The following is a 25496-nucleotide window of genomic DNA, read 5'->3' as shown; positions in this document are numbered from 1 at the left end:
TGCCTCCTGGCTCTTTCTGTTTCAGTTAATGGCGTTAATAAGACATACACAATAATGCAAAAATACTGTAAATGCTACACTTAAAATCACATGTATGCAGTATCCAGGGTGACTGAGAGAGTGAATGAGGTATCAGACTCAAATAATAAAGTTATGATCAAGAAAAAAAGTAAAACACTTTCTGTGCTGTTGACACAAAGAAACCATTGAGACTTAGAACAGTATAAAGAAGAAACAAACACTTTCTGTATATTATACACTAGTTTTTAAACTGGTAATGTTCAAATTCTGGTGTAATTCATAGTTTATGATTGTTAAATGAGTATCAACCATCTATATGCTGACTCTGAAAATGTGTACCTGTTTAAGTGCTCTTGAAGCTGACCTAAGCGGTGTTCCAACTCTCCATACGTGATCTCGCTGGCAGAATTATCGTCTCTCAGGTCCTGCAACTGTGCTGACTCATCCAGGTAGTCCGTAGGCTTCTTACAGGCCCATTTATCACAGCACAGATCTGGAGAGCCAAACCAACACACATGCTTTACATCATCACATGTGGGTCAGGACAACGTCATCACTAAATAAAAAAACTAAAAAACTAAAATAGAATGTAATTAATCTCTACAGGAGACCTGTGTGTAGGTTCCTTGTTGAAATCTATTGAGCCCTTGTACTGGGAGAATTGATGCAATGTTTTCCAGTAGCAAACTAACCCTGTTGTTATCTCTGCTGGGCACCTGGTAGTAGCCAGCTTGCTGTCCACTGATATGTGTTGAGCCTCTTTTGTGATTTTAAACACAGAATACTGTGATTACCCTATCTGGTGCAGCAGTCTGTGCAGTTGGCTTTGCATTATCATGATGAGCTGTATAGATATGGTGACCCTTGTTGGATGTTGTGTGTGCCTTTACCATGGATGGCACTTTGCCCTTATGTGACCTTATACTGTGTATCCTTCCAGCAGTAGAGATTAATAGCTTCAGACTGTCACTCAGTTCTTTGTTTTCTTCATATCAACAAATGTCTGTCTCTAACTACTTGGCTTGCCAGTCTTGTCAGTGGGATGTGCTTTGCTCATACAGAATTCTGTGATTTCTATATCAGTTTATAGTCAGTTAGCGTATTTTAGATCTCTGAGCCAGACTCCTCCGAGAAAAGACTATTTTTTCAAGCACACTGGTTTAATAAGATATACTATTCATTATTGCAAATGTATGTCTTTAAAGCTTGGCCCCCTTTTACAGATGTGACTATTGGGACACCTGAAGTTACCACAACAAAGACCTCAGAAATTGCAAGAGTTAAATCACATCTTTCTTACATGTATAGTATGCCTGTGTCATAGTCCGGTCCTGTCTATTGTATAAAAATAGGGCATTGGATTGGCTGTTGCTGATATGTACAAAACATGAACAGCAGTAAAATATGATGTCATGCATTGCAATAACCATGCAATAAAACTGCCTGTGTGAAGCTTGTAATGTTTGGCTTTTATTGTGTACAATAATTGGATGATGATTAGATTAAGCTTTTGCTGTGATTCAATTTAACCATTGCATTGTTCCTAATTTTTTCCCCTAATTTGGATAATCCTGTCTAATAGTGTTAGAAATCGCTGTGCAGTCTTTTTGTGTACTATAAGCCTTTAAACTCATGGATCTATTAGTCAACCCAGCTTTGGAAGCCTGGAAAGATATCATCCACCTCCACACATTTGCTCCAACCATCAAATAGGAGTTGCTATTGCAACAACAAGGACATAATCCTGCACTGCCCGCCCATCGTCGTCAATTATGTGTTTGCCCTGCACCACCCAGGAACCCCTAGCAACACTTCTTAATACGTTCTCAAGATTATGTTCACATAATACTTTTCAGTAAAACAAAAACATATTACCTTCAAAAGATGGTCTTCTCTTTTTGTTGTCTCTGACAATAAGATTGGAGTCCAGGATTGGGGCATTGGGTGGAGAAGGACCCAGGAATTCTGAACTTATCTTCAGGCACGAGTTAGACTCCCTCCCCCTCCCCAAGGGTTTAACAACTTCCTTGTTTCCCCCTGTAGAAGGGCAATCAACAGGAGTCAGTGGAATAACAATGTACTGTATTCCTTATGGAATAGCTGCTCCCAGGGAGCTCCACTTAGTAATCAATAACAGAGAACACATTTGCAACTACAAGAGGCTGTACTGGACCTGTGCAGATTAATTTCCACTTACCTTTAGATACATCTGGTGTAAAAGAGATCCTTCTTTTAATGCTCTTACTGGCCTCGCCGCCTGAATCCCCGCCTTGGGAGCCTGATGGCTGCAACAATGGGAGCATTAATATCTATTAATTAATACAATTAGTGGTAAAAAATGATACATTTTGAGTTGTTAAAAGATTAATTAAATCTTGCAATATAAATATAACTTTAAGTATAACTGTGAATGTCCATAGTCATGACAATGTGAATAGCATCAACTGAACATGTAGCTCCCATAACACCAGTGCAATATCATCTACCTTTGGAGACTCATCTCTGAGGTTGAAGGTAAGCTCCAGGTTGTTGAAGAAGTAGTCGGCAAACTCTGGGTACATGTCTATCACCTCAAGCAGATCTTCCCTCTGAATGGTGCTCAGGTCACAGTAACTCAGAGCTCGCACATCAGCGTTGGACTTCCCAGGCTTGGCAAATAGATGGATCATTTCTCCAAATATGTCATTTATTCCTGGTATCAACACACACAGAGACAATTAATCTTCTCGAAAGGCTCACTGGTATGGGGGAAAACATATCAGTGTTACCTGCATTGAATTCTGCAAGGAGCCATTTGCATTATAGAAAATAATTTGTGTCTTGTTTTCTACAGGGACTTGTCTCGCTATTCCTCAGGCTCTCACTAAAAGGGCACAGACATGTTTGTTTTTGTGGATAATAAAAATCAAACAGCCTTTCCTCTCTGTGTAGATGGTCTCCCAAGGTCTGTGCATCAGTTGTCTTCCTATCTTTGATCCAGTATTTATGCTAAGGATTAACTGATAACTCAAAGCAGCTTTGATGTGGAGGGAAAACGGAGGGTTTAATTGTGATTGACACACGTGTACTTCAAAGCGAAAAATTTGTGTTGATAATGGCTATCGCATAATGAAGCCTATTCTTAAGCATATTTCTAGGAAGTCATGACGGCTACCATCAAAGTTTTCTATGCTGAAGTAAGGGTCCACTTAGCAAAGTACTGCAGGTCTAGTTTAAAGGCCTTGATGAAAAATCCCTTTGTTGGTCCCGGGGTTCACTAAATGCCAACACTGTAAGCAGGGGTTCAGAAGAAAGATATGATATGTTGGCTGCCAGTGTGCCTTTCACAGCATGCACCGGACACCTTTCTACCACAGAGGATAGCCTTGCACAGAGTGCTGAATCTCTCCCCAACATGCAGCTCTCAGTACAAGGATTTAGTTCATCATTAGCCTGGATTGCAATGTAAGACACTATTTCCTCACCTGTGCAACAAAGAAAGTAACCTTGTCAGTCTCGGTATCATTACAAGAGGAAAAATTCTTTAGCGCTATCAGCTGACCGCTACCTTGTTAGAGGCTGGGGCAGTTTGGTTTTCACAAACAAATTAGAGCAAAATGGTGCTGATGGAGCATTATGTTTGTATCAAATACAACAGTACAGTATGTTTGTTAATAATGGGTTTTTGTGTGATTCAGCAGTTTTTGCTAAACTTAAACCCTATTCTGTCGGGTGCAGCTTTGGAGAGCATTCATCTCATGAATAATGCCACATTTAATCTAGACGTGGCCTGTAGCACCTGCTTGTTAGAGAGAGAAGATAAATAATCATTATTCTAATAAGAGTAATGAGTATTCAGTATCACTAGGCTATATAACTGAGGCAAAATATTATTTCACATTTATAGCTGGCAATTGTTTTAGTCAGTTTAGTCTTTTACTACCCTTTTATATAATCCCTATTTTGCAACTTCAAATCATTTCCCTGTGCTGTCAAAAAAAGTGGCAGCTATTTCCCCATGTTCTTTGAAATTGCCAAACAACCTTTCATGGAGCCACTTAATAGAAATGCCACAGAGACTCAAACCTGTCACATGAACAGCCTTATTGCCTGGAGGACAGAAATAGGGGACAGCAGGCACACCTTGCCATTCTTGTCTTCTCTTACAATTATCCACGTTTAAAGGACTCACAATTATAACAGTTAATTCTTCGATGTGCACACAAGTCAGGCTGAGCCTCCTCATAAATATTACTCCGTTAAAATAGTGTATGTCCAGTGGGAAACTGCACTGTCTATCCTTTCCTGAGCTTATGACAGCAGCATCTCCACATATTTGAAAAAAGCATCCTGGGCAGAGTAGGAGGTTAGCTCAATCAATAATTCAAATATTTCAATCAATCAGAACAAACTACATAATTAATACCCTTCACAGTGCATTTTCTAGCAATTTTCTGAAATCCTGAAAAGCATACTTTGCATTATTTAATGCAAAATGTGAACACAGACATTTTATATCCCCAATCTGTTCAATACAACCATATGAATATATTCACACATGGGTATTAGCGTGATATTTTTGTAAGTAGAGCTCTTTGACTGTAAACAAAAAGCTAAATCTTAGCATACTGATAGCACTGACATTAGATTTACGTAGGCAAACTGAGGTCAGAATAATAGGACCACCATTTCCTTTTTCAAAAGCTGCAGAATAGTTTTTTTGTATTTGTCTCAACAGGTTTGATGCTGACATTCAACACACTGTCAGCTGGCAGATCTTCAATACAACAGGGAGGTGACTTTTACAGTTATTCACACCTCTCGGTGATATGTGGACGTGGATGTGGATTTTGAGAACAACAGAGACTGCCACTACTTTCATGATACTGATGATGGGCACTGGCAAAAGGTCAAACAAAAAACAATCTATCTAGGCTCAAAGGAGATAAATAAATCCCAGACATACATAACAATCTCGTATTAATTTAGTAGACACTACCCAGTGTTGCTCATTATCATACTTCACCTAATCAACAAGGGATTGTATTTACCAAGGATGGCTACCACAATGTCATCTTTAAGGACCTCAATAGAGCCGCGGGACAGAAAGTAGAGAGCGGTAAGCACATCACCACTGTGGACCAGAGTGTCTCCAGGTGGGGCATGAGTGGTTTTGAAGTGCATGGCCAAGGCCCTCAGGCAGCCTTTGGAGGCTCCTTGGAATGCTTTGCAGTTTTGAAGAAGACTCTTGTTGAGATGAAGGCATATATCTGCCTGCAGGCACTCAGGAAAACCTTTTAACACCTGTGATGCAGAGAAAATCCGTGAGAAAAATTCACAGAATATTGAGTTTGATATACTCAAAGAGATCGTTTCTGCGAGCCGGTGGAAAGCTGTGAGCAGCAAATGTGTTAAAATGAATATACTCAGAGAAGTTGTACTTAAGCTTGACAATAGCACAGAGATGAGGACAGTCATAGACTTATCATTGTATTCAGATACATCACATCTTTAGCGTATCTGAAGAAAAAAAGTCAAATGTAATATGATACTATGGTGTATTTTAATCAAGACACATTCATATAAATTATATCAAGCTGTAACTTTTCCTGATTTTGTGGGATTTTTTTTATAGCAAATGTAAAAATAACTGCCACCTGGATTTATGTAACCGCCCCCTGAGCTAAACACACAATGCCTTCTCAGTTTTGGCTTTGTCTCTTTCTTTTTATATAATATTGGAGTGGGGAGAACGTGTATTGTGTGATTAACAAAGAGGCCACCAATTATTTACCCGAAATCCACTCATTTGTAGGAGCCATGGATTAAATCCAGACTTTTGATGTATGCATCCACTTTAAAGAAAAGAACTGGCTGCATGCATTTTTATTTGCTTGTTAAAGTAAAAAACAGACTTCCCTGACCAGTAACCATATTTAATAATCACAACGTTTATGCTTTATCCTACACCTTTAAAGGGTGTATAACATATATGATGGATGAGGAGCTAATGTATGTGAATGTAAAGCTTTAATTAGTAAGTACGCACTTAATCTTGAGTTATTGGCTTAAATACCTAAACCTTTATTTCTTGAATTGATAGGAAATTGAGAGGGAGTTTCTATCAAAATCCATACAATTACCTGGGAATAAAAAGCTTGCACACAATATCAAATTTAGGACGATTAAAATATACCGTATCTACTTGAACATAAAAGTAATAAATAAGCAGAACATTAACACATTTCTGGTGAGGAGTAGGTTTGTTGACTGCAAAAGGATGTTACTGATTAAAGTATTGCAAATAAAAATTTCGAATGGAATTGAAACGAGACAAGATGCCATTTTCAGCACATGCTACTACACATTACACTCACATATTTTGCTCTAAAATAAGATGTATTTGCTTTGAGATATGAAACTATGCTGTAATACTTAGATGAATTCACACAAATCATGCATAAGTGATGGAAATGTCTAATATTGACACTATCAGAATAATGGGGTTGCTATTTTAAACAGTGCTATCAAAATGACAAGAAATAAAAACATGTACCTCCTGCTCTTATCAATGTAGAGATGTTAATCCAGATGAAAAGCAGACAAGAGAAAGAAAGCTCTTTTTAGAATCTTGCATACACAGCATTTCTACGATCATGCAATGACATTCATTTATAACAGTTAATTTATGCTATGGGTATGATATCAGGTAGATGTGGTGATCCTTTTTTATTTACCGTGTTCATATCAATGCCGTTGGTGTAGGCCCAGGAGTGTTGGAAGTACTCTTCCAGCCTCTGCCTCAACGGGTTGGGAATCTGGTGAAAGCGTATGAACTCCTTGACCCGTAACATTTGAGCATGATATCGGGCCGTACTCGAGTACAACCTCTGGATGATGGCAGAGACGTTTCCAAAAATACTGGCATACATGAGGGCTGAAATACAAACAATGATGAAGAGGTGAGTTGCATTCTACAGACTGTTTTGCATGTTTATTGCATTTGCCCACAGAGAGACACACTGTTAACTTGATTGAAGGTGAACAATTGCTGACATGAACACAGACAATCAACAAGTCAAATCAAGTCAATTTTTATTTATATAGCTCAATTTCACAAATCCCTAATTTGCCTCAGGGGGCTTCACAATCTGTACAGCATAAAACACCCTCTCTGGATTCTGGTAAAGAAAAACTCCCCTAAACTCCCCCTGAAAAATTGGAAGAAACCTCAGGATGAGCAAGAGAGGAGGGATCCCTCTCCCAGGACAGACAGACAGACAGACATGCAATAGATAGTCTAGGATCTGATCAAAATAAGTGTATGTCTTAATCCACTTCAGGTGCTGCACTAGATAAATGCAGAATTAAATTTTGCTAAAATAAAAATAAAACAAAACAAAACATACTCACAGCCGATCAACATGACACAGATGGAAAAGATCTTCTCTGAGTTGGTGTTTGGGGAAACATTTCCAAAGCCCACGCTGGTCAGACTGCTGAAGGTGAAGTAAAGTGCTGTCACATACTTGTCCTTGATAGAGGGACCAGAGCTTGGGTCGCTGTAGTTGTATCTCTTTCCTATGGACACGCCCAGATTGTCTAGCCAGCCAATCTTGTGCTCCAAGTAGGGTTTCTCCACATTGCCAATGGCATACCATATACAGGCTAGCCAGTGGGCAATGAGGGCAAAGATGCACATGAGCAGCATGAGGACTGCAGCACCATACTCAGAGTAGCGGTCCAGCTTCCTGGCTACACGCACCAATCGCAGGAGCCTAGCTGTCTTCAACAGGCCAATCAGAGTGGTGGTCTAAACAAAATGTACAGTAGGGTATTTCATTAGTAATAGTAGTTTGAGTAGTAGAATACTTTTGCAGTATTATAATACAATAGCATGTATCTTATTTCAGTATAGGACATTTCATTTATCATGCAATTCTCTCATCAAGAAACAATCTTATTTGTTGCACATCTTCCACAGCTGTGTACTCTGACGTGTTCTCTTTAAAATCTAAAGCGGTGACAAATCCAGAGTTAATTCACAAACTGTGGTAACAAGTTTCCACAACAGTGAAAAAAGACAAAGACTCCATTGTGGCAACTCCCTACAGCTCTTTGGTCAAAGGCAAATGAACACAGACGTGAAGACACCTGCAGCCCACAAATAAATCCTCATTTATTCAACACCGAACAGGCAGTAACACTCATTCAGTGGCTTCCTGGGAGTTTGTTGCTGCTTTCGTGTCACCAAGAAAGATTTTAGCAACACTAACCATCATTCCCATTGGCAAGGTGATTTATTTACCTGACAATTACTGAATGACCTTTAAATGAAGTTAATGTCTGAACACTCTCCTTCCTAACCACTCAGTTGATATCGCATTAAATCTTTATTTTCTTAAGACAAATGAAGAACAAAATCTATCTAACATTTTCCTCATTCTGTTTATTTATTATGAAGTTAAAGTTGTTTAAACAACAGTTCCACTATGTTTGCATCTAGACATTATTAAGCATTGGCATTTAATATAGTGTAATATTGTATTTAAAGTCAAGTGGGAGAGTTGTGTAGGCCTTCAAAATATCATATTCAGCTGTCTTTAAATTATCTTTCAAAAATGTGCCAGCAACCACTTTTGTTCTGCTTTATTGATCTGTTGGTTACAATTGTGCAATAAGCAGGAATTTGATGATTTGCAACCTCTTTTTCAGTATAACATATGGGATATCTGACTATACTGCAAGCTTTCTGCTTTTGAAAAGAGATTCATCATGTTTTTTGAGGGCCTAAATTATTGCCTGTTGTGTGTAAGCCATGTTTTGGGACAACCTCCCCTGTCTTAAGTTAAGCATTTAGATTTGACATTAGAGGTGTGGATCCAATCTTGTATGTATAATCCCATTGACATTTTTATCATTCAACTATAACCACAAACTTTCCCAAGTGGTTTGAATGGCCAGATTGGCAGCATTACTGTCTGACCCCAAAACAATGATGTTATGCCCAGTACAGTTATGTATGGATCTAATTTACCTAATGTACTGTAAAGTTGCTATAGCTCAGCAAGTAGTAGCCATCTCTGGTGGCTATTTTAAGTAAACTGACTACCTTAACAACTTCCTATTGCTTTGACTTCGGCACAACTTTTATGAGCTGAATGGGTTTGAAAAATACTACATTATGTAAAATCGAGAATTGACCAGTATTCTTTGCTAATGTTACATGTTTGACATCTAAGGACATTTACTCTGTTTTCTCTGGTGGTTGTTTTAAAACACAAAGGTCTTAGGTTTGAGTCCACTGTTTGACTAAAGCCTTCCTGTGTAGGATTTGCATATTGGAAACTCTAAGATGCCCATCAGTGTGTTGGTATGTTAGGCCTAAATTTAAATTTAAAGGCCCTCACTGCCATAAATTGGCGGTACATGAACACATAATTGCAGAGTTAACTGATCATAATATAGGCCTGTTTCACTGCTGGGTTAACAAAAATATCACTCTATCAATTTAACAACACCAGACAAAAACTAATTAAAAAGCCTAAACATGAAATATTACAAACAAAATATTCAATTTGGCCTTTAAAATCCCTTATGGGTTAAACCAACAGGCACACTACATGTATACTCTACAATCGAATGAAAGTTCAATTAAGTACCTGAACAAGCAATTACATAACACAGCTGCACAGCACTACAACCCCCCTTCCTTCTCTCTCTCTCTCTCTCTCTCTCTCTCTCTCTCTCTCTCTCTCTCTCTCTCTCTCTCTCCCTCTCTCTCTCTCTCTCTCTCTCTCTCTCTCTCTCTCTCTCTCTCCATGTTCCTCTCTAACGGGAACAACATTTAGGCGGTTCAAGTTGGGACAAAGCACTCAACTTATTTTTCACCGTATTCACAGTGAAACAGCTTGAAATAAATCTGTTGTTTTTCTGTTTCTACTAGTTATTATTATTAACAAAACACTGCATGGTGCCAATTTTGGATTATGCCTCGCACAGTATGTTCAATCTTCTGGCAAGACTAAGTTGTTTTGAAAGCAACAAGACTATTTCAAATATTTTCTCTGCTCCGATCATAAGGTTTACTTAAGCTCTTGTAGGTTAAAACCTTCTCGTTAAGCTGCAAAATCAAATGAGCCTTGTGAAAACCATCTGCCACTGTTACAGTTGCTTTTATTTTCTGAATGAGAATGCAGCTAAGCAGGACTTCGCGTGTCTGAATATTAGAAACACCAAGCTGGTAAGCTATACATTTAAACAATGTGTCGGCATGTTATCACAGTATATGACAGTATTTACAGACCTGAACGTTTTACCCTTCAGTTGTTTTTTAAAATGAAAATCAAGTTATTAGTGTAAAAGTCATGGTTTGCTATATAATATATTATATAATTAATATATATTATAAAATAATATATTATTTATGGTCAAAATATTACATGTTTTACTTGCAACTTATTGTACAAATTTGCCAGGACTGTTTTGTGATTTACAAACGTCAATTTTCTTTTTGGTTTGTTGTCATTCACTGAACTGACTCAGCAGCAGTGCCGGAACAGATGATTATGGTGTATAATCAGGAGCTTTTCTGGTGTAATGGAGTGCCTACAAAGCACGATAAAGCAATGAAGTGGATCCAGAACCTGAGGGTACATATCCTACCAAATAACAAGCCAGCAGGCCTGGCAGCCAGCCTACCAATGGCCATCTCACATCTGCATGTAAGCTGTGCACACAGCCCCGTTGGCCTGCTCCTCACATAAATGCATCATTGATTGCCATTTGGTAAGCCATTAATCCGTGTAAATGGATTCTAGAATCAGGACCATTCAAAAAAAGAGGAAAAAAGAGAGAAAAAAAAAGTATGAAAAAACATGCAATTTAAAGTAATCCTTTTTAGAGCCGAGACAGAAAGATTCAGGCTTTAAGTAGGGGCCCAGGGGCACAAGTCTGGACTTAGTAAATGGATAACAGTGCAAGCATGGCCATTGCATGGTTGATGTGCAGCAAAGCTCTCTGGAAGCAACAAAAAAAAAAACAGGTAAAAAAATATATGCATTAGAGAGAACATACCTCATCTGAGCCTGAGCCAAAGATAAGAAGGTCAAAGGGGATTGCCGCCACCATGTCTATAAGGAACCAGCCTTTAAAGTAATGGATTGCAATCTTAGCTGGATCGCTGACCACCTCCTCGTTCAGGTTTACGTAAGTGGTCCTGAAGTTTATGAGGATGTCAATGATGAACATGATGTCCACCATTAAATCCACTACATTAAGAGGGCTGCAGGAGTATCCGCATTCACGCCTCTTCTGCTCCTCTGTGTCATTGAGAAGAAAAGCAGCAGAGTAGGGAGTGAGGATTGCAGTGTAGATGACCAGCAGCAGGATCAGCCAGTCCCACACAGCTTTGAATGGGCTGTAGTGGAGAATGGTGAACTTGTCAATGCGCGCTGTCTGGAGTTTGTACTCTGGTAGCACATCAGCTCCGAGTGACAGGACCTGGAGGAGTAAGAAAGTAAGGCAAACCACCTGATTACACCTCCACTTTGATTTTAAGTCAGAAAATGTCACTTAATTTCAACGTGGATCAACATCTTAGTTGAATAGGATCCCTGAAAACCTAATTTTCTGTCACCTGTCTAAATTGATGTTGATAGTGTTTCTCTTCGTTGATTATCCATCTGACAATTTGATCAAAGACACCTTCAGGTATTTCATTCTTATGATAATTATTGCTGAAGCTCAGCAGGTAATTGAGCCAACTCACAGACTTCCAAGGACTGATTTGACAGCAACTGTGACACGCAAACGTAAGTGCTCTGCAGTCAAACAGTATTAGGTAAAGGCAGCCACTCTAGTATGACAGGTAGATTGCCTATGTCCTGGCACCATGAATAATGTGACTGCCACTGACTTGTTCCACATGAGTACTCTTGGTAAAAACTGTAACTACTTTACTGTAAAGTCGATAAAGTGGAAAAAACCTGTACATAAATTTGTGCTGATAGCTATTTTTATACATCTATTTTGGTAAACAAACATTTGTTTTAATTTCCTCATGAGAATGAACTCTGACTCGATGATAAATTATGCAGTGTGCCCAAACCCTCCCGTGTTTTTGGCTTAATAAGCAGTGACAGACAATGCCCTTTTATGGCAGAAAATAGTGAGGATGAGGGTGGCGGGTCTCTCTATTCATTACAGCACACACTCCCCTATCTTCTACACATGAATTATAGAATTCCCCATGCTAGCAGTAAGGATGTAGATGCAATGTTCAGATCTTAGCGGTGTCTCCAAACTCCAAACTAAAGTCAGCAGGCAGGAAGAGCGTTTAATCCTGCTGATGGTTTGTCTTCATTTATGAATGAGTAAGCTGTTGAAAGATGTTTCAATATAAGGTTTCTGGGCCTGTCTTGTGCTTGGCCGTTGCTAAGGAAGTATAAGCAGTATTGCTTTTCTGTTGTAGTGTGACCTACACACTGTTTCCATTGCTACTAATACAAAATAATAGGTCAGAATGAACAAAGTTAAGTCATGCAAAAAGTACTGTATAGGCCTATGTATTTTGGTATGGGGTATTGATAGGTCATTTGTTACCTCGGTGAACCATGGGATCACCAGCTACTTTTTATTTTCACCTGCCAGCAAGAAATCTCACTGGCAGGCTGTAACATGTGCTGTGTACCATACCACGCTATCCCACAACCCACCTTGGAGGTCCCCCAACCAATGACTACAGTCAGTGCAGTTACACATACATAAACACTTTGCCAGTTTCCCACCCACAAACACCACCAGTTGTGTTCTTTAAAATACAGAATCAATGATTATTGAGAATTAAACCCCAGGTCTCAGGTCTTATGATGGTGGCTGAAAATGTTGCCTATGGTTGAGAAGATAATGCAATGTCAAAGAAAGTGGAGCTTCCTGACTCACCTGTGTGACTTTTTCTGTGACATTGTGAGTTCTGTCTTTGACTTTTGGTGCTATGATGGTCGTCTCGGATGTTGGCGGAGAATGAGTCTTCTTATCAGTCCCCTCAGAGAAGGTGAGTGCAATCAGAGGGATCCTGCTGATGGTGCTATACTTGTTGATGTTAGAATCAGAGGTAGAGCAAAGCAGGCTGGACTTCACGTGATTAAAAGGACCTGGTGGTTTAGAACAAATCACAACAGTCACATTAATAACCTTGGCAAACATATATTTCAAATTTGTACATTGATAAGAGTTGAAATGTTTCAGTAACAACCCAAGTTGTTACGCACTGATGGCTTTGAAAATTAAAGTAAGTATGCTCACTTGATTTAGTGAACAGAGCTTAAGCAATTACAAGTAATACTTTAGTGAAATAAGGATATCAGTTTTTGGTTTTCCAGATGTACAGTAGCAGCCTACCATATTTACACAGTACCTTTAGGCCTTTTTATACTTCTGCGTCAAATCTATGCCGTTGCTACGCACGTAGGTACGTGAAGACACAAACCTACGCTGGACCCTACGCCGTAGCCTGACGCGCACCTCTCGAAAAATTTAACTACACGTCAAGGCGACGCAGACCGCAAGGACTGTGATTGGTCAGTTAATACATCATTTCCGGTGTGTAGCTTTTCCGGTTTTCCCGTCCCTCTATAACGCCATTGTTTTGCCCGGAGTTGTTTGTTTCGTAAAAACAATGATGGATCAAGTTGAGGAGCGTCTAGACTAATCTATTCTGGCATCAGTGGATAGTGGAGGGGCTACAGGGAATGTTTAGCTACCTTCTCTGCAAAAGGGAAATGCAAGAAATGTAAGAATAAGGTTGGTACCAAGAACTATCCTTGGCTGTGAATTAAAGCCAGTTACATATTTAGAGGAACTGGTGTTTCATTAAGAAATAAAAGCTTTTAAGTTTAACATATTCTGAAAAGCAAAGTTAACAAACTGTGCTTCTGCTTTCATCACAGGTTACACATACATCAATGCACATGTGTTAACAGTTATGGTGGACTCGAGAAAGCGCCTCTCTAAAAATCATTTCACAGGTAATTTCATATGTGGCAACAGAGAGCTGTTGAATACAGAGTGTTTCTGTAATATAACACAATGTTGGTACATGGCCAGCTATGCAATTGTTTAGGCTTTTTCCCACAGATACTGTATGCCTTATGGCTTGCGCAGCTTGGAACAATAGCTAGTCAGCAGAGCTACTACAATGTCAAGTAAGACAAGCATACACTAATGCATACTAATCTTAAACCACTGCTTTGATTGGCACATGATGAGAGCGGATGTGAGGTTTATATGATAACATTATATTATTTTATAGACCGCTGAATCATTTCACATAATTAAGTGCAGTCAGTCCACTCAACGCAAAAGTGGATCTGTGAAGAGCATTTATGCTGATTGCCTTGCTTGAACCAATACAGCACTGAGCAATGACATCATGGGCAGAAATACATGATTACCTCAGACATTTTCTAAAGCATTTTGTTGACAGAACAAATAAAAAAGACACATTTTAATAAACCTATAGTATATACATTTAAGAAAAGATGATATAGGTAAAGTTAATTAAACAAAAAAAATCTCTTGTGTCTCTTAAATATCACTTTTGAAAACCAATTCTGTAATCGGTGCGCTGTACACTAATAAACAGATTGGAGCTGTAAGCTTTACTTACATACTGTAGTACATACCTTCACTGGTTTGACCATATCTGAATATGCTTTTGGAATTGGAGCTGTAGGCCTCAATTTCATGGACAGATGAGGCTCGCCTCATGCTGTTGACGCTGCCTCTGGGGAAGGTGTTTGACAGAGCAGAGGAGGACTGGTGGGGCTCTGTCTGGTATAGGTTCTCCCAGAGGAGTTTAGGGGATGAATGGTCAAGTGGTTCAGAGCCGACATTAGCCTGAGGAGAGTGGTGGTTGGAGCCTATAAGGCCATGCGTGTCATTGGTCTCAATGGGACTGCAAATGCTCTTGGTGGGTGACGGTAAGTTCTGCAGGGCCACCTCATTCTCTTTGGGCGGGTCCACCATCACAGCATCTGGGTCCTCTTGCGGAAGAGATTGCTTGGTATTCATTAGGCTCAAAGCGGCCTGGCGGAAGCGAAAGAATCTACTGCTCCCTAAAAAGTGAAAAAGAAATATTAGAAAGTTTTTAGTGTTCAGCACTTCAACACATAATGAACAATGAAAGTGATGACTGGATAAGAGGTTTATTCTGCCGAAAACATATTAGGAAAAATGGAAACTGAAATAAAAAGACATGCAAGTCAGAACTAATAAAATACTATAGTATCTATCATAGACTATAGTAAATCACAGACCCATTTTCAGCATTTGCAAAGCTCATGACAGTGGAACCAGAGAACCACACTCCTTTCCCTGACTATATGATAATCTATTATTACATATATATAATTTAAAGGTCTTTTGGTTTGTCAGCTTCCCCTATCATCGACAACAGTAATACGAAAAAAGTACATGAAGGCCCAACGTCGAGAATAGCAGGTGCCAAAACATTTTTGCCTATAAATAATGAAATGAACAAATTTTGGCCTGTTTTCTTAAGTGTGCAGGCCTCCATGTACTTTTTTCAAATCAATCTTTTATAAGATGTCCATACTGTATATGTCCCCAGACAAACAGGGGATAGAATTTCTGTAATTTCTGAATGACTTTCTATAACTGAAGCTTCACATCTTTTAATTAACAAAACAATGTTTAGCAGAAAGTTCTATATTTTAGTGTTAAACATTTGCAGTGTTAGAAGATCAGTGCACTAAACTATGAAATTTTAGACAAATCAAGACATTTGGTTTTGCCATTTTGCAACACATCTCCTTTCAGTGCCCAATGAGCATGGGAAGGCGCAGATTGCACAATTTATTTAGTATGCCTCATATGTGAAAGCTACAGAATTTTCAGAAGGGACACAGTAGCAAATCTTAATAACCTCTTGGGAAAGTTTTGGCTCATTAACAACAGAGAGGGTGAAAGTGAACCCTGCCTCACACGTGAGGCACCCATCCCTCAGCAGCCTCCTTACACAATGTCATTGCAATCTGTTTCCATTCCCTGGCCAAATGTGCTGATGTTACAACTATAGCAGCTTACAATAGAGATATGAGACTCAACAAGATTCCTGGAGAGGAACTTAATCACATCCTGAGCTTGCAGGAGATATGCACAACCTTCCTGTCTCTTCTCTGCAGGGAGACTGTCATTAATGCACTTGAGTGTTAACACATTTTACTATAAAGTACAATAAAGTCTAGCTCATATCAATCCCATATGATGCAGTTTGTTGTTGTAAGTGGCTTAAGTAAATCTTCCTTGTTATGCAATGTAAATCACTGTAGTACCAATGATCACAACCGAGCCCTTCTATAATGACATCATCACCAGCACATACACAGTATTATTGGAGAACGACTAAGAGCAAAGGTTTATTTTTAGGCACACTAGGGGCGTGGCTCTAGGGATGGCAATGGCGGTCTGTTGGTGTGTCAGATAGTACAGTAAGATATCTCCGTACCATATACTTCTGAAAGGATTGTCTTTAAATTTTGTGCATGTGTTGATGTTCCCCAAAGAATGAAGCCTACTGACTTTGAGGGTCCCCTGACTTTTGCTCTAGCGTCACCATGAGGTTGACATATTTGTGTTTTTGAGTGAAATCTGTCAACAGTTACCTGCAAAAAAATATTCACATTGGTGTCATATATATAAAACGTTGAAAAACATAAGGATGCTGTGTTAACTGGACACTCCATCTACTATGTATAAAATGACTGCTCTGCTTCTCTTCTTTGCGTGTTGCTCTGCAGTTTTTACTACATCTTGCTGCTATATGACAAACGCCTTTTAAAGCTTTCCTGAAAAAGCTTATTAGCAGCTTACAGTGCTGTCATGACATCTCCTCTGAGGTGGTTTCAAACTAATTCACACATAAATTCATGGGACTATGATGACTCACACATTACTGCTGTGCGATCTTATGTGACTCTTAAATGTGAATCATCCAAAGAGGTTTACCTAATTGGGACTTCCCACTAGTGAGTAGACTAATTTAATCTCTTGGTTCAGTGACAAAATGTTTTAAAAAATAAGACTGCAACTTGCCTGTGATTTAGTACTTCTAAATACCCTATTACCTGGATGACTGAGAATGTCTCACAAGGGGGGGCTGATTTCTCCTAATACTGAAAGAGATATGTCAACCTGTCCTTCCCTAAATGTATGTTTATTTTTTGTAACTGGGACAGTTTGCAGCTGAGTGTGAAGGATGTGAATAAGCATCTCCAAGTCCATTACACTTTTCTGGAAAACAGGGAATGGTGCCCTTTGAGCGAGTTTAAAGCTTCAAATGAAGGAGTTGAAGTAGCTTGATGTCTTGTTCACAAGTGAGGGAAAAATGGAGCCTAAGGAATGTCCCCAGTGTGGGAATAATAAAGTCTATCTTATCTTATCTTATGGAGCGTAAGATTAACAGGACGATCGATGCGACATTAGCAGTGATGGTCTTTTGTGGTGAAAACCTGAACTGAGCCTGAAGGCGAAGATCATGATTTATCAGGTGATTTATGTTCCAGCCCTCAGCTATGCACATGAGCTGTGGGCATTATTCAAGACACACATAGGCATACACACACATGCATTCACGCACACACACTTACATACACGCATACACACAGTAGAGCACAAGCCGAATGCCAGTGCCCTGGAGGACTGGCCTTATATTGAAAGAAACTGGCTCAGCCACTATTTTGAAAGTTCATAAATTCTAATGTTGTTGATTGAACAAAAGAAATACGTCTCTGTGCACCTAATAGTGAATCTTTCTGCTGAGTAATTTGTAAGTATTGTCTCTGGCTTTGGGCCTTGAAGACATGTTGAAGTTGCTGAATGGTGTGTTCTAGATGGCAGCTCAGGGAAAGAGGGATTACTCTCTTCTAGGCTCAATATTGGGCTAGTTGACACCTGCAGGCTTATTGCCTTCTGTCAACAGCAGATCATAATTAGCTCCCCAATGTCCAAAAATCACCTTTGATAGGCTGATGGGGATGTTCTTCCTGATCATTGCAGGTAAAAAAAAACAGTATTACCATGAATAGGTCCTGCCATTGTGCTAAAAAGGCCTGACAACATGAAAGGACTTTCTTCGCCATATGGTCTGAATGCTGTTATATTTTTCATACACATCTGAAGAAATCCTGAATATGTGGTGTGGAAATAAAAAAGACAATGTGTGCACATGATATACTGTAGTCTGATACCATGCAGCTTCATTACAAAATTATTAGCATCAGTATTTAAAACCCCATTTAAGTCAAACCCAGTGTAGCATAAAATTACACTTTTATGCCCTGGTGTTATCTAAAGGCTTCTCAAAGACAATAGGATTAACATAATAAGGTCATACTTTAGGTGTGATGTGTGCATGTAGTCAAGACTCTTTCTAATCAAAAATCACATTGTATGTTTATCTGCCCCATCTACCCACAGGTGACCTTGCTGTAGAGCGGTCACAAGCAATCAACTCTGATTAGCAATGTTAGCAACGGGCACAGGCACTCACTCACACATAGGCATACACACACATGCATGCACGCACACACACTTACATACACGCATACACACAGTAGAGCACAAGCCGAATGCCAGTGCCCTGGAGGAATTCATGCTGAGTGAAGTGGATAGCTACGCTCCAGTCAGAGAAGAGATGCTGAGTGCCTCCAATCATAGACGAGCTGGACTCAATGACATTTACACCTACTGACACACATCCAAATAAAAAATGAGGGTGCAGTATATGCTGCACTCCCATGAGACATAACAAAGATAAAACAATTAAGGATTACAATTTTTTCAACAAGATAAGGTTAAGTAAGCAGAGCGCTCACTCCCTGCATGCACACAGTGCATTTCAGCATTGTACATGTAAACTGCATTGTACTACAAAACTAAATAATGCATACGTTTTTTTTTCGAATACTGTAATAGAAGCTGGCAACATGTTTGGAGGTTACACTGAGCATCTCAGGGAACTGCATAAAATCTCTAGTGCTTAATTAGTGTCTAACAGATGTAAAGGGCTATTTTTATGAATTATTTCAATTACAGCCATCAACTTATGCAGCACCACTTTTTTAAAGAAGTGAGGAAATGTTTTTTTAGGAATGGTGCCATCTTACAAAATGTGCACAGGTTAAATCTGGAGAAAAAAAAGACGTGGATAATGCATGACAGATGCAATGCCATGCAGAATTTTTTAGCTTTAGTCATGAAAGACATTGTTACTTAGAAAATACTGGTGTGGCTAAAAAAGGAATTTCAATTAATAAAAATACCACAACAACAACAACTCCGTAGCAATGCTTTTTCAGGTATGTTTATATCATAGCAAGGAGGGAATGGTATGTCAAATACTCACTGTGATCTGACTTTGTAGGGGACGTTGGGCTTATCTTCTCTGTGGAGTTGTCACTTTCCTCATCCACGACGTAATCAAAATTTAAGATAAACATCATCACCAAACCCTCCTCATTTTTCACAGGGATTACGTGAATGTTACACTGAAAGTCAGACCCTGAAAGAGAAACAAAATGTCAGTGCCAAAAAGCTAAATCATACATTATTCTTCTGCCTGGCATCTCTAAAAGGGTTAGTATGTTCCAAGATGTCTTTATTCGACCTAAAACTATAGAAAAAAATATGCTTAAGGGAAATTGATCTACTATCACAATCATGCAAGTCATTGTAGAGGCTGGTTTCACATGAATGTTGGGAAAACCGAGGAGAAGTTGATCTGATTTAAAGGTCAATGCCTGCATGTCAGAGCAAATTAAATAGTAGAGTACGGAAATATGTCAGCCCAGGGGTAAACAAAGTGTATGTGCATGTGTGTGTTCATGTGTGCTGCATGCCCTATATCCAAGTTTTTGAAGCTATAGTACGTAGTTTCTGTCGCCCCCATAAGGCATTGTAAGTAATGATAACAAAACTGTCGGCGCGTCCACATGATACAAGCCTTCCGTGATCACGCACTGCCCCCACCCCTCCCCCACGCAGTTGCTAGTAGCCAAGGAGGACACGGAGGATTAAAAAACCATGATGGACTATTCAGAAGAGGTAATTATCTTCACTTGAGTTTCTGCGCGCCGGACGACACAATCTTCTGAACATAGCCATACTGAGAAATACAGAGAGAGTTGTGTGGAGCTGATGGTCGTAATTAGCTTTGTAGTAACTCATGTCGCAATGGCTTGAATGTAACAGATGTTCATTATTATAAAAAAGGTACACACTAAAGCTTTAATATAGAATACATATATGACAATGACTAAGCTTAGCAGGAGTTGGACACATATGATGCAAGAGCCACAGTATGGTGCAGACAACAGGGTTTAGTAGAATAGATCAAAGAGGCAGCACAGATTACAGCCAATTTAGAGGATTGCAGTGTGCTCATTGGAACAATCACTAGAACTGAGCATCGTGTGAGGCAGTGGAGCAAAAAACAATCCATGATCTAAACTTGGTCTTGAGCCCAGAATATCCCAATTTCTCTGCTGAACTGGTTATAGCTGTGTTGGTGGAAGCTTTTGATGCCTAAGGGCACCACTGCCCAGCAATGAAACTTTCTACTCACTGGACCCTGAACAGCAACACAATAGCTCCTATACAGCCAGGGTGACGTTCAATATCACAGTGACCATCTCTGGTATGGCAGAAAGCTATCTTGAAATGACACATAAGTAAAAAAAACACATTACATATATTTAAAGAGTTTCATTTTTTTAGAAACTATATTAAGTGGTATTTTTCATCTGGCCTACACAATCAAAATGTCTAATACTGTCCCTTTGCCTCTCTATGTCGGTCCTTCTGTCTTTCTGTCTGGCTTGTTGTGTTGCTACGATTCCCAGTCAGAGGACACATACTACAAGTGTTCACTGTAATCTCTGCAGGGCTCACAGACACCCTGCCCACAGCATTCATTAGCAGTAGACTGGCTGTCTGACTAAATATAACAAGCTCACTCTGCCTTAACATGCCAGAGTTCTGTTGGAAGGATTTCTGCATCCAAATTCCCAAAAGTGATGCTACACTGTCACCACTGACAATATGATAATGTGGATTTAAGACAATGGAAAATGTCAAAAATGGACAGCATTTGAGAATACAGGTAAAAATCAATGTTTCAACAGTATCATGGGAATATACATATGGATAATAAGACCAGCGATGTGCACTCCACACTCATCTTGTCTGGTGTCATGGGTGCCTGATTATGTTGTGAAGTAGATGAGCAGTGCTTAGAGAGCTGAGAGTCTATCCCCAGAAAATCCCCTTTTCATAAAAAACACTTTCCTGCATTTCCCAGAAATCCTTCATCTAATTCTACATTGTCCTTTCGATAGGGAGCATTTTTGGTTTCGACTTTGATCTGTTTGATTGAACATTATACTCATTTTTCAGAGTGAGTGAGTTATTCAGTATTGAGCTTGAATTATCTGATAAACCTTGCAGGAATTAAACTTTTTTATTTTTGGGGCATTTTTCCTTTATTCAAAATTGGACACTTGAGAGGTGAAAGGAAATGAGGGGAAGAGAGGAGGGAATGACATGCAACAAAGGTCCCTGGTTGGAATTGAGATTACTTTGGAGCACAGTTCTATCACTAACAGCATGACATATTCACCATATTTTCTGATGTCAGATTTCTACACAGGTGCTGTGTGCTGAGCCCCCTAATTTACACCCTGTACATGACTGCACCCCTGCCCACTCCAGTAACAGCATCATTACATTTGCGGATGACATCACCGTAGAGGGGCGCATCTTTAGGAGAGATGAGTCCGCTTATCGGGACGAGGTAGAGTGGCTGTCTATGTGGTGCACGGACAACAACCTGGTCCTTAACACCACCAAAACCAAGAAACTGATAATAGACTACAAAATTTGTTGTACATGTACAATGACAATAAAGATGATTCTATTCTAACCACATAATCTGGTTTTTCAACCAAAATGTGCACATTTTCCCCAACAACTTGTTGTTGTTAATATATTCAGAAAGGTATGTCAAAGTACATTGAGACCTTTCTACTGAGCCACTCAAGATAAGGAAAAAAAAAAATATATATGTCATAGTATATGGTATTGTAAATTTTCAAATGCCATGTTATAAAAAATCATGAAGTGTTTAGCCTTGTGGATTCTAGGTAAGACAACAAGACATGACACTTCTGAGGCATCATATATTGCATAAGCTTCAGTATAGAGCAAGGCAGAGGTGAGTTGTTTACATGTAGAAATGAAAAATGAGAATGAGATTTCAACATTTCTCCTCATTATGTGGGGAAACAGATGCAGATGTCCCCTTCGCTCCATTGCTCAGGCATGCGAGAACACTTGATCTTAATTTCGCTCTCTGTCAGGGGTTTACTAAACTTTTCTTATTAGAGCAATAACCCGTGCATTGAATATGAACTGCTTAGGCTCACTGAATGCAGCTGTGAGCTTATCAATTAAAGTGTGTTTTGTTAACAGGCTGCATGCTTACATACATTTTTCTTTACAGAATATTTTAGACAATGTAAGCATCGTGATTGTGTGGGTCTTATAGCAACCTAACAGTAGAGTGATGCACTGCATTATCTGAAACAGAAGAAAAGTAATATAGTGAATATTTATTAGTTAGTTAACAACAGAGAGCTAGTGCACATTATATAGAACTATGCTATGTGCACAGCCAAGATGGTAAATTCAGCAGAAATATTTCTGGGCTGGAGTTTACCTTACCAGATGGGAAAACAATGGTCATGCTTAAAGGCTAAGCCATGGGGGTCCCCTCTCATCTGGTCTCCTGCTGAATGTCACCTCTACCAAAAATGGATCAAAGGAAAGCTTCTTTAGAATGTCTATATTAAATCAGCAGAGACTGGGCAGCTCTAAATTTGATCTGATAATATGTTCTTATGACTATATTATTTATGGTTATGTAAAAGTAAGTACATGTATTTGATGACAGTTCTATTATACTGGTAAACAAGAGGAACTTTATGTGAATAAAACACGCGCTTTTCTTTCTTCCAGCTAAAATAAGTGGCAGAAAGCTACGTCATCAGAGACACTCATGACCTGAAGAAAGACGGCCTCAGTCATTGATTGGGTACAACTGTGTTATTCATCTTTTGATTTTTCCAACGAAGGCCAATAGCCTACTGATGGTATGATGGTGGGGAAAATGATGTGAACCCAAAGCTTTGATTTAATTTTCTCCCTATTTTTGATTGTGCTCATTTAACTAAATCTGTTTATCCAATAGTAATACTGAGATCCGCAGCATTCCATGATGACTTTTGTGTGGGTTCAAAATAGTGTTATTGACATGTATATTAAGGTTTATAAAGAGAGCATAAAACAAATGTCATTACCTAACCACCCATAAACCAAACTTTGCATTTCAAGTCAAGCCATAGAATACTATATGTGGATTAAAAGAGATAGGAAAATCCAATTTTCTAGATCTGTGATGCTACACCCTGTTGTTGACTGACTAATTGCCTTGGCAGACATAATTTTTCAGCTGAAGCGGCATGATAAACAAACTGTCAGACAGCTTTATGAGAAGCTATGGTCTTTTTTCAGATTCATTGGGACATAATATTGGATTTGTAATTTGACCTATTTACAAGTTGTTGGGATATTAATGTGCACAACACTTTGTCGCTAGAGATGCACCGATTGACCGACCGGTGACCGGAATTGGCCGATTTTCACGTGACCGGCCATGACCGGAGACCGGCAGGTCAGTCTGACATATGCCAATTTTATGCCGGTCAAATGCACTCGGGCACCGCATGATAAACATCGCGCAACATCAGCATCGCACGTGCACATGCACCGGCGCTCCATCAGCTGTTTATGAAATATCATAAAGTCGTAATTATACACGGCTCTGCAGAGCCGTTTGCTATACTGATCTCAGGCAAACGGTCAGCCGCTTTCTCTCTCTCTCTCCCCTCTGAGGCTGAACAACTGGAACCAGAAAACTGCACTCACAGCTACAGTTTATCGGAAAATAGCGTTGGGTACATTGACTTTGATGAATTTACTGTTTATCAGACCCCAGATGAGACAAGAAGCTAACTTTGGCAAACGCTGCGGTGACGGTCCCTGTCTCTGATGCCCCGCTGCAGGAGACTGTGTATTCCTCCAACACGCTGTATTAACGTTACTGTTTTAAAACGCTTTCCAGCTTAGTGGGGGTGCATACCGCTCCAAACCAACATTAAAAACGTAGTAATCTTCCCTCAGCGTTTAGTTTTGTTGCTAAACTGTGTGTAAAATGAGTTGTGACGTTAAATCATCTGTTTCAGGTAACAGAACTCTAGAGTACCGTCTATTTGCTGTATTGTTCCGAGGTTTGTTTTTTAGATTAGATTCAACTTTATTGTCATTGTGCAGAGTACAAAGACAGCGAAATGCAGTGAATATCCCACACCAGGAGTAATTTATATAGTTCTATTTTATAGCGATAGATTATCTGTTCAAAAAATGTTTTATGTTCTATGCAAAATGTAAAATGTTCTATTAAAGAAAAGATAGAAAATAAGTATTTGTGTGTGCTGTAAGGTGGTTAGAAAATATGAAATCGGAATCGGCCAAAATCGGTATCGGCAGTCAAACTCAATGAAAAATCGGAAATCGGAATCGGCCTAGAAAGTTATAATCGGTGCATCTCTATTTGTCGCACATATGGGAAAGCCTCAGGAAAATAAGTTTCCTGAAAAAACAAAAACAATACTGAATAACAGTTGAAAATGCAGTTGAATAATAGTAGATAATGCATTCTGACATTCCAATTGTAAAATAAGCTGTTCATACTGTATAACAACAAAATGTACTGGAGATATAAACTATCAACAGGGAATACACTTACTGTTTCATCATCACTGTATATTTTCTTCAAAAAAACTTCTTCACTTTGACAATGCATATTGATTATTGATTATATTGGGGCTCTTTTAGGAAATAAGTAAACAAAACATAGGTGTCATTAAGAGACGTGTGATGTGTTTCTTGTGTTTTGTCCATGTGTTGTCTTAAGCTGCAGAGCTTTTAACTCTCTCTCCACTGTACCATAGCATTCCTCTCTCCTATACATTTACAACTGAACTTCTGACACTGGTAAATATAAATACAAATAAGCTGTAGTGTACAGTACATGAGCTACTGAAAACAGCTGACCATTTGGGTTTTGGGCTATCCGACCTTCCCATTCTTCTGCAACACTCAACTCAGCACAACATAATACCATCTTAACATGGCCATAGCTGCTATACATGGTTAACATCATTGACAGTAGAGAAGTTTTTACCAGTGAGTGTCCATTAATTACCTGACCTTTGCGTAGAGTGTTTCCCTGCGAGCCAAGAAATGTTATTCACACCTGTTTGAATGAATGGACAGTGTATTAAGACTAGCTCCCTTTT

General features: G+C 39.1%; 1 protein-coding gene across 1 annotated transcript in view; it reads right to left on the bottom strand.

Moving 5' to 3' along the window:
• The window catches only part of LOC116049084 (potassium voltage-gated channel subfamily H member 7), a 41926-nt gene that overhangs the window by 5288 nt on the left and 11142 nt on the right, over positions 1 to 25496 (bottom strand). The window contains exons 3-13 of the mRNA XM_031298484.2: positions 19427 to 19582; positions 14685 to 15116; positions 12943 to 13154; positions 11077 to 11502; positions 7414 to 7813; positions 6737 to 6937; positions 5052 to 5306; positions 2508 to 2713; positions 2219 to 2306; positions 1897 to 2058; positions 361 to 514 (exon numbers count right to left, since the gene is read on the bottom strand). Of these exons, the coding sequence (XP_031154344.2) occupies positions 361 to 514; positions 1897 to 2058; positions 2219 to 2306; positions 2508 to 2713; positions 5052 to 5306; positions 6737 to 6937; positions 7414 to 7813; positions 11077 to 11502; positions 12943 to 13154; positions 14685 to 15116; positions 19427 to 19582 (2692 nt within the window). The remainder of the gene's footprint in view (positions 1 to 360; positions 515 to 1896; positions 2059 to 2218; positions 2307 to 2507; positions 2714 to 5051; positions 5307 to 6736; positions 6938 to 7413; positions 7814 to 11076; positions 11503 to 12942; positions 13155 to 14684; positions 15117 to 19426; positions 19583 to 25496) is intronic.

This window comes from Sander lucioperca, chromosome 8, assembly GCF_008315115.2.
Source record: "Sander lucioperca isolate FBNREF2018 chromosome 8, SLUC_FBN_1.2, whole genome shotgun sequence".
Classification (NCBI taxonomy): domain Eukaryota; kingdom Metazoa; phylum Chordata; class Actinopteri; order Perciformes; family Percidae; genus Sander; species Sander lucioperca.
This window is presented reverse-complemented; position numbering and strand designations above follow the sequence as displayed.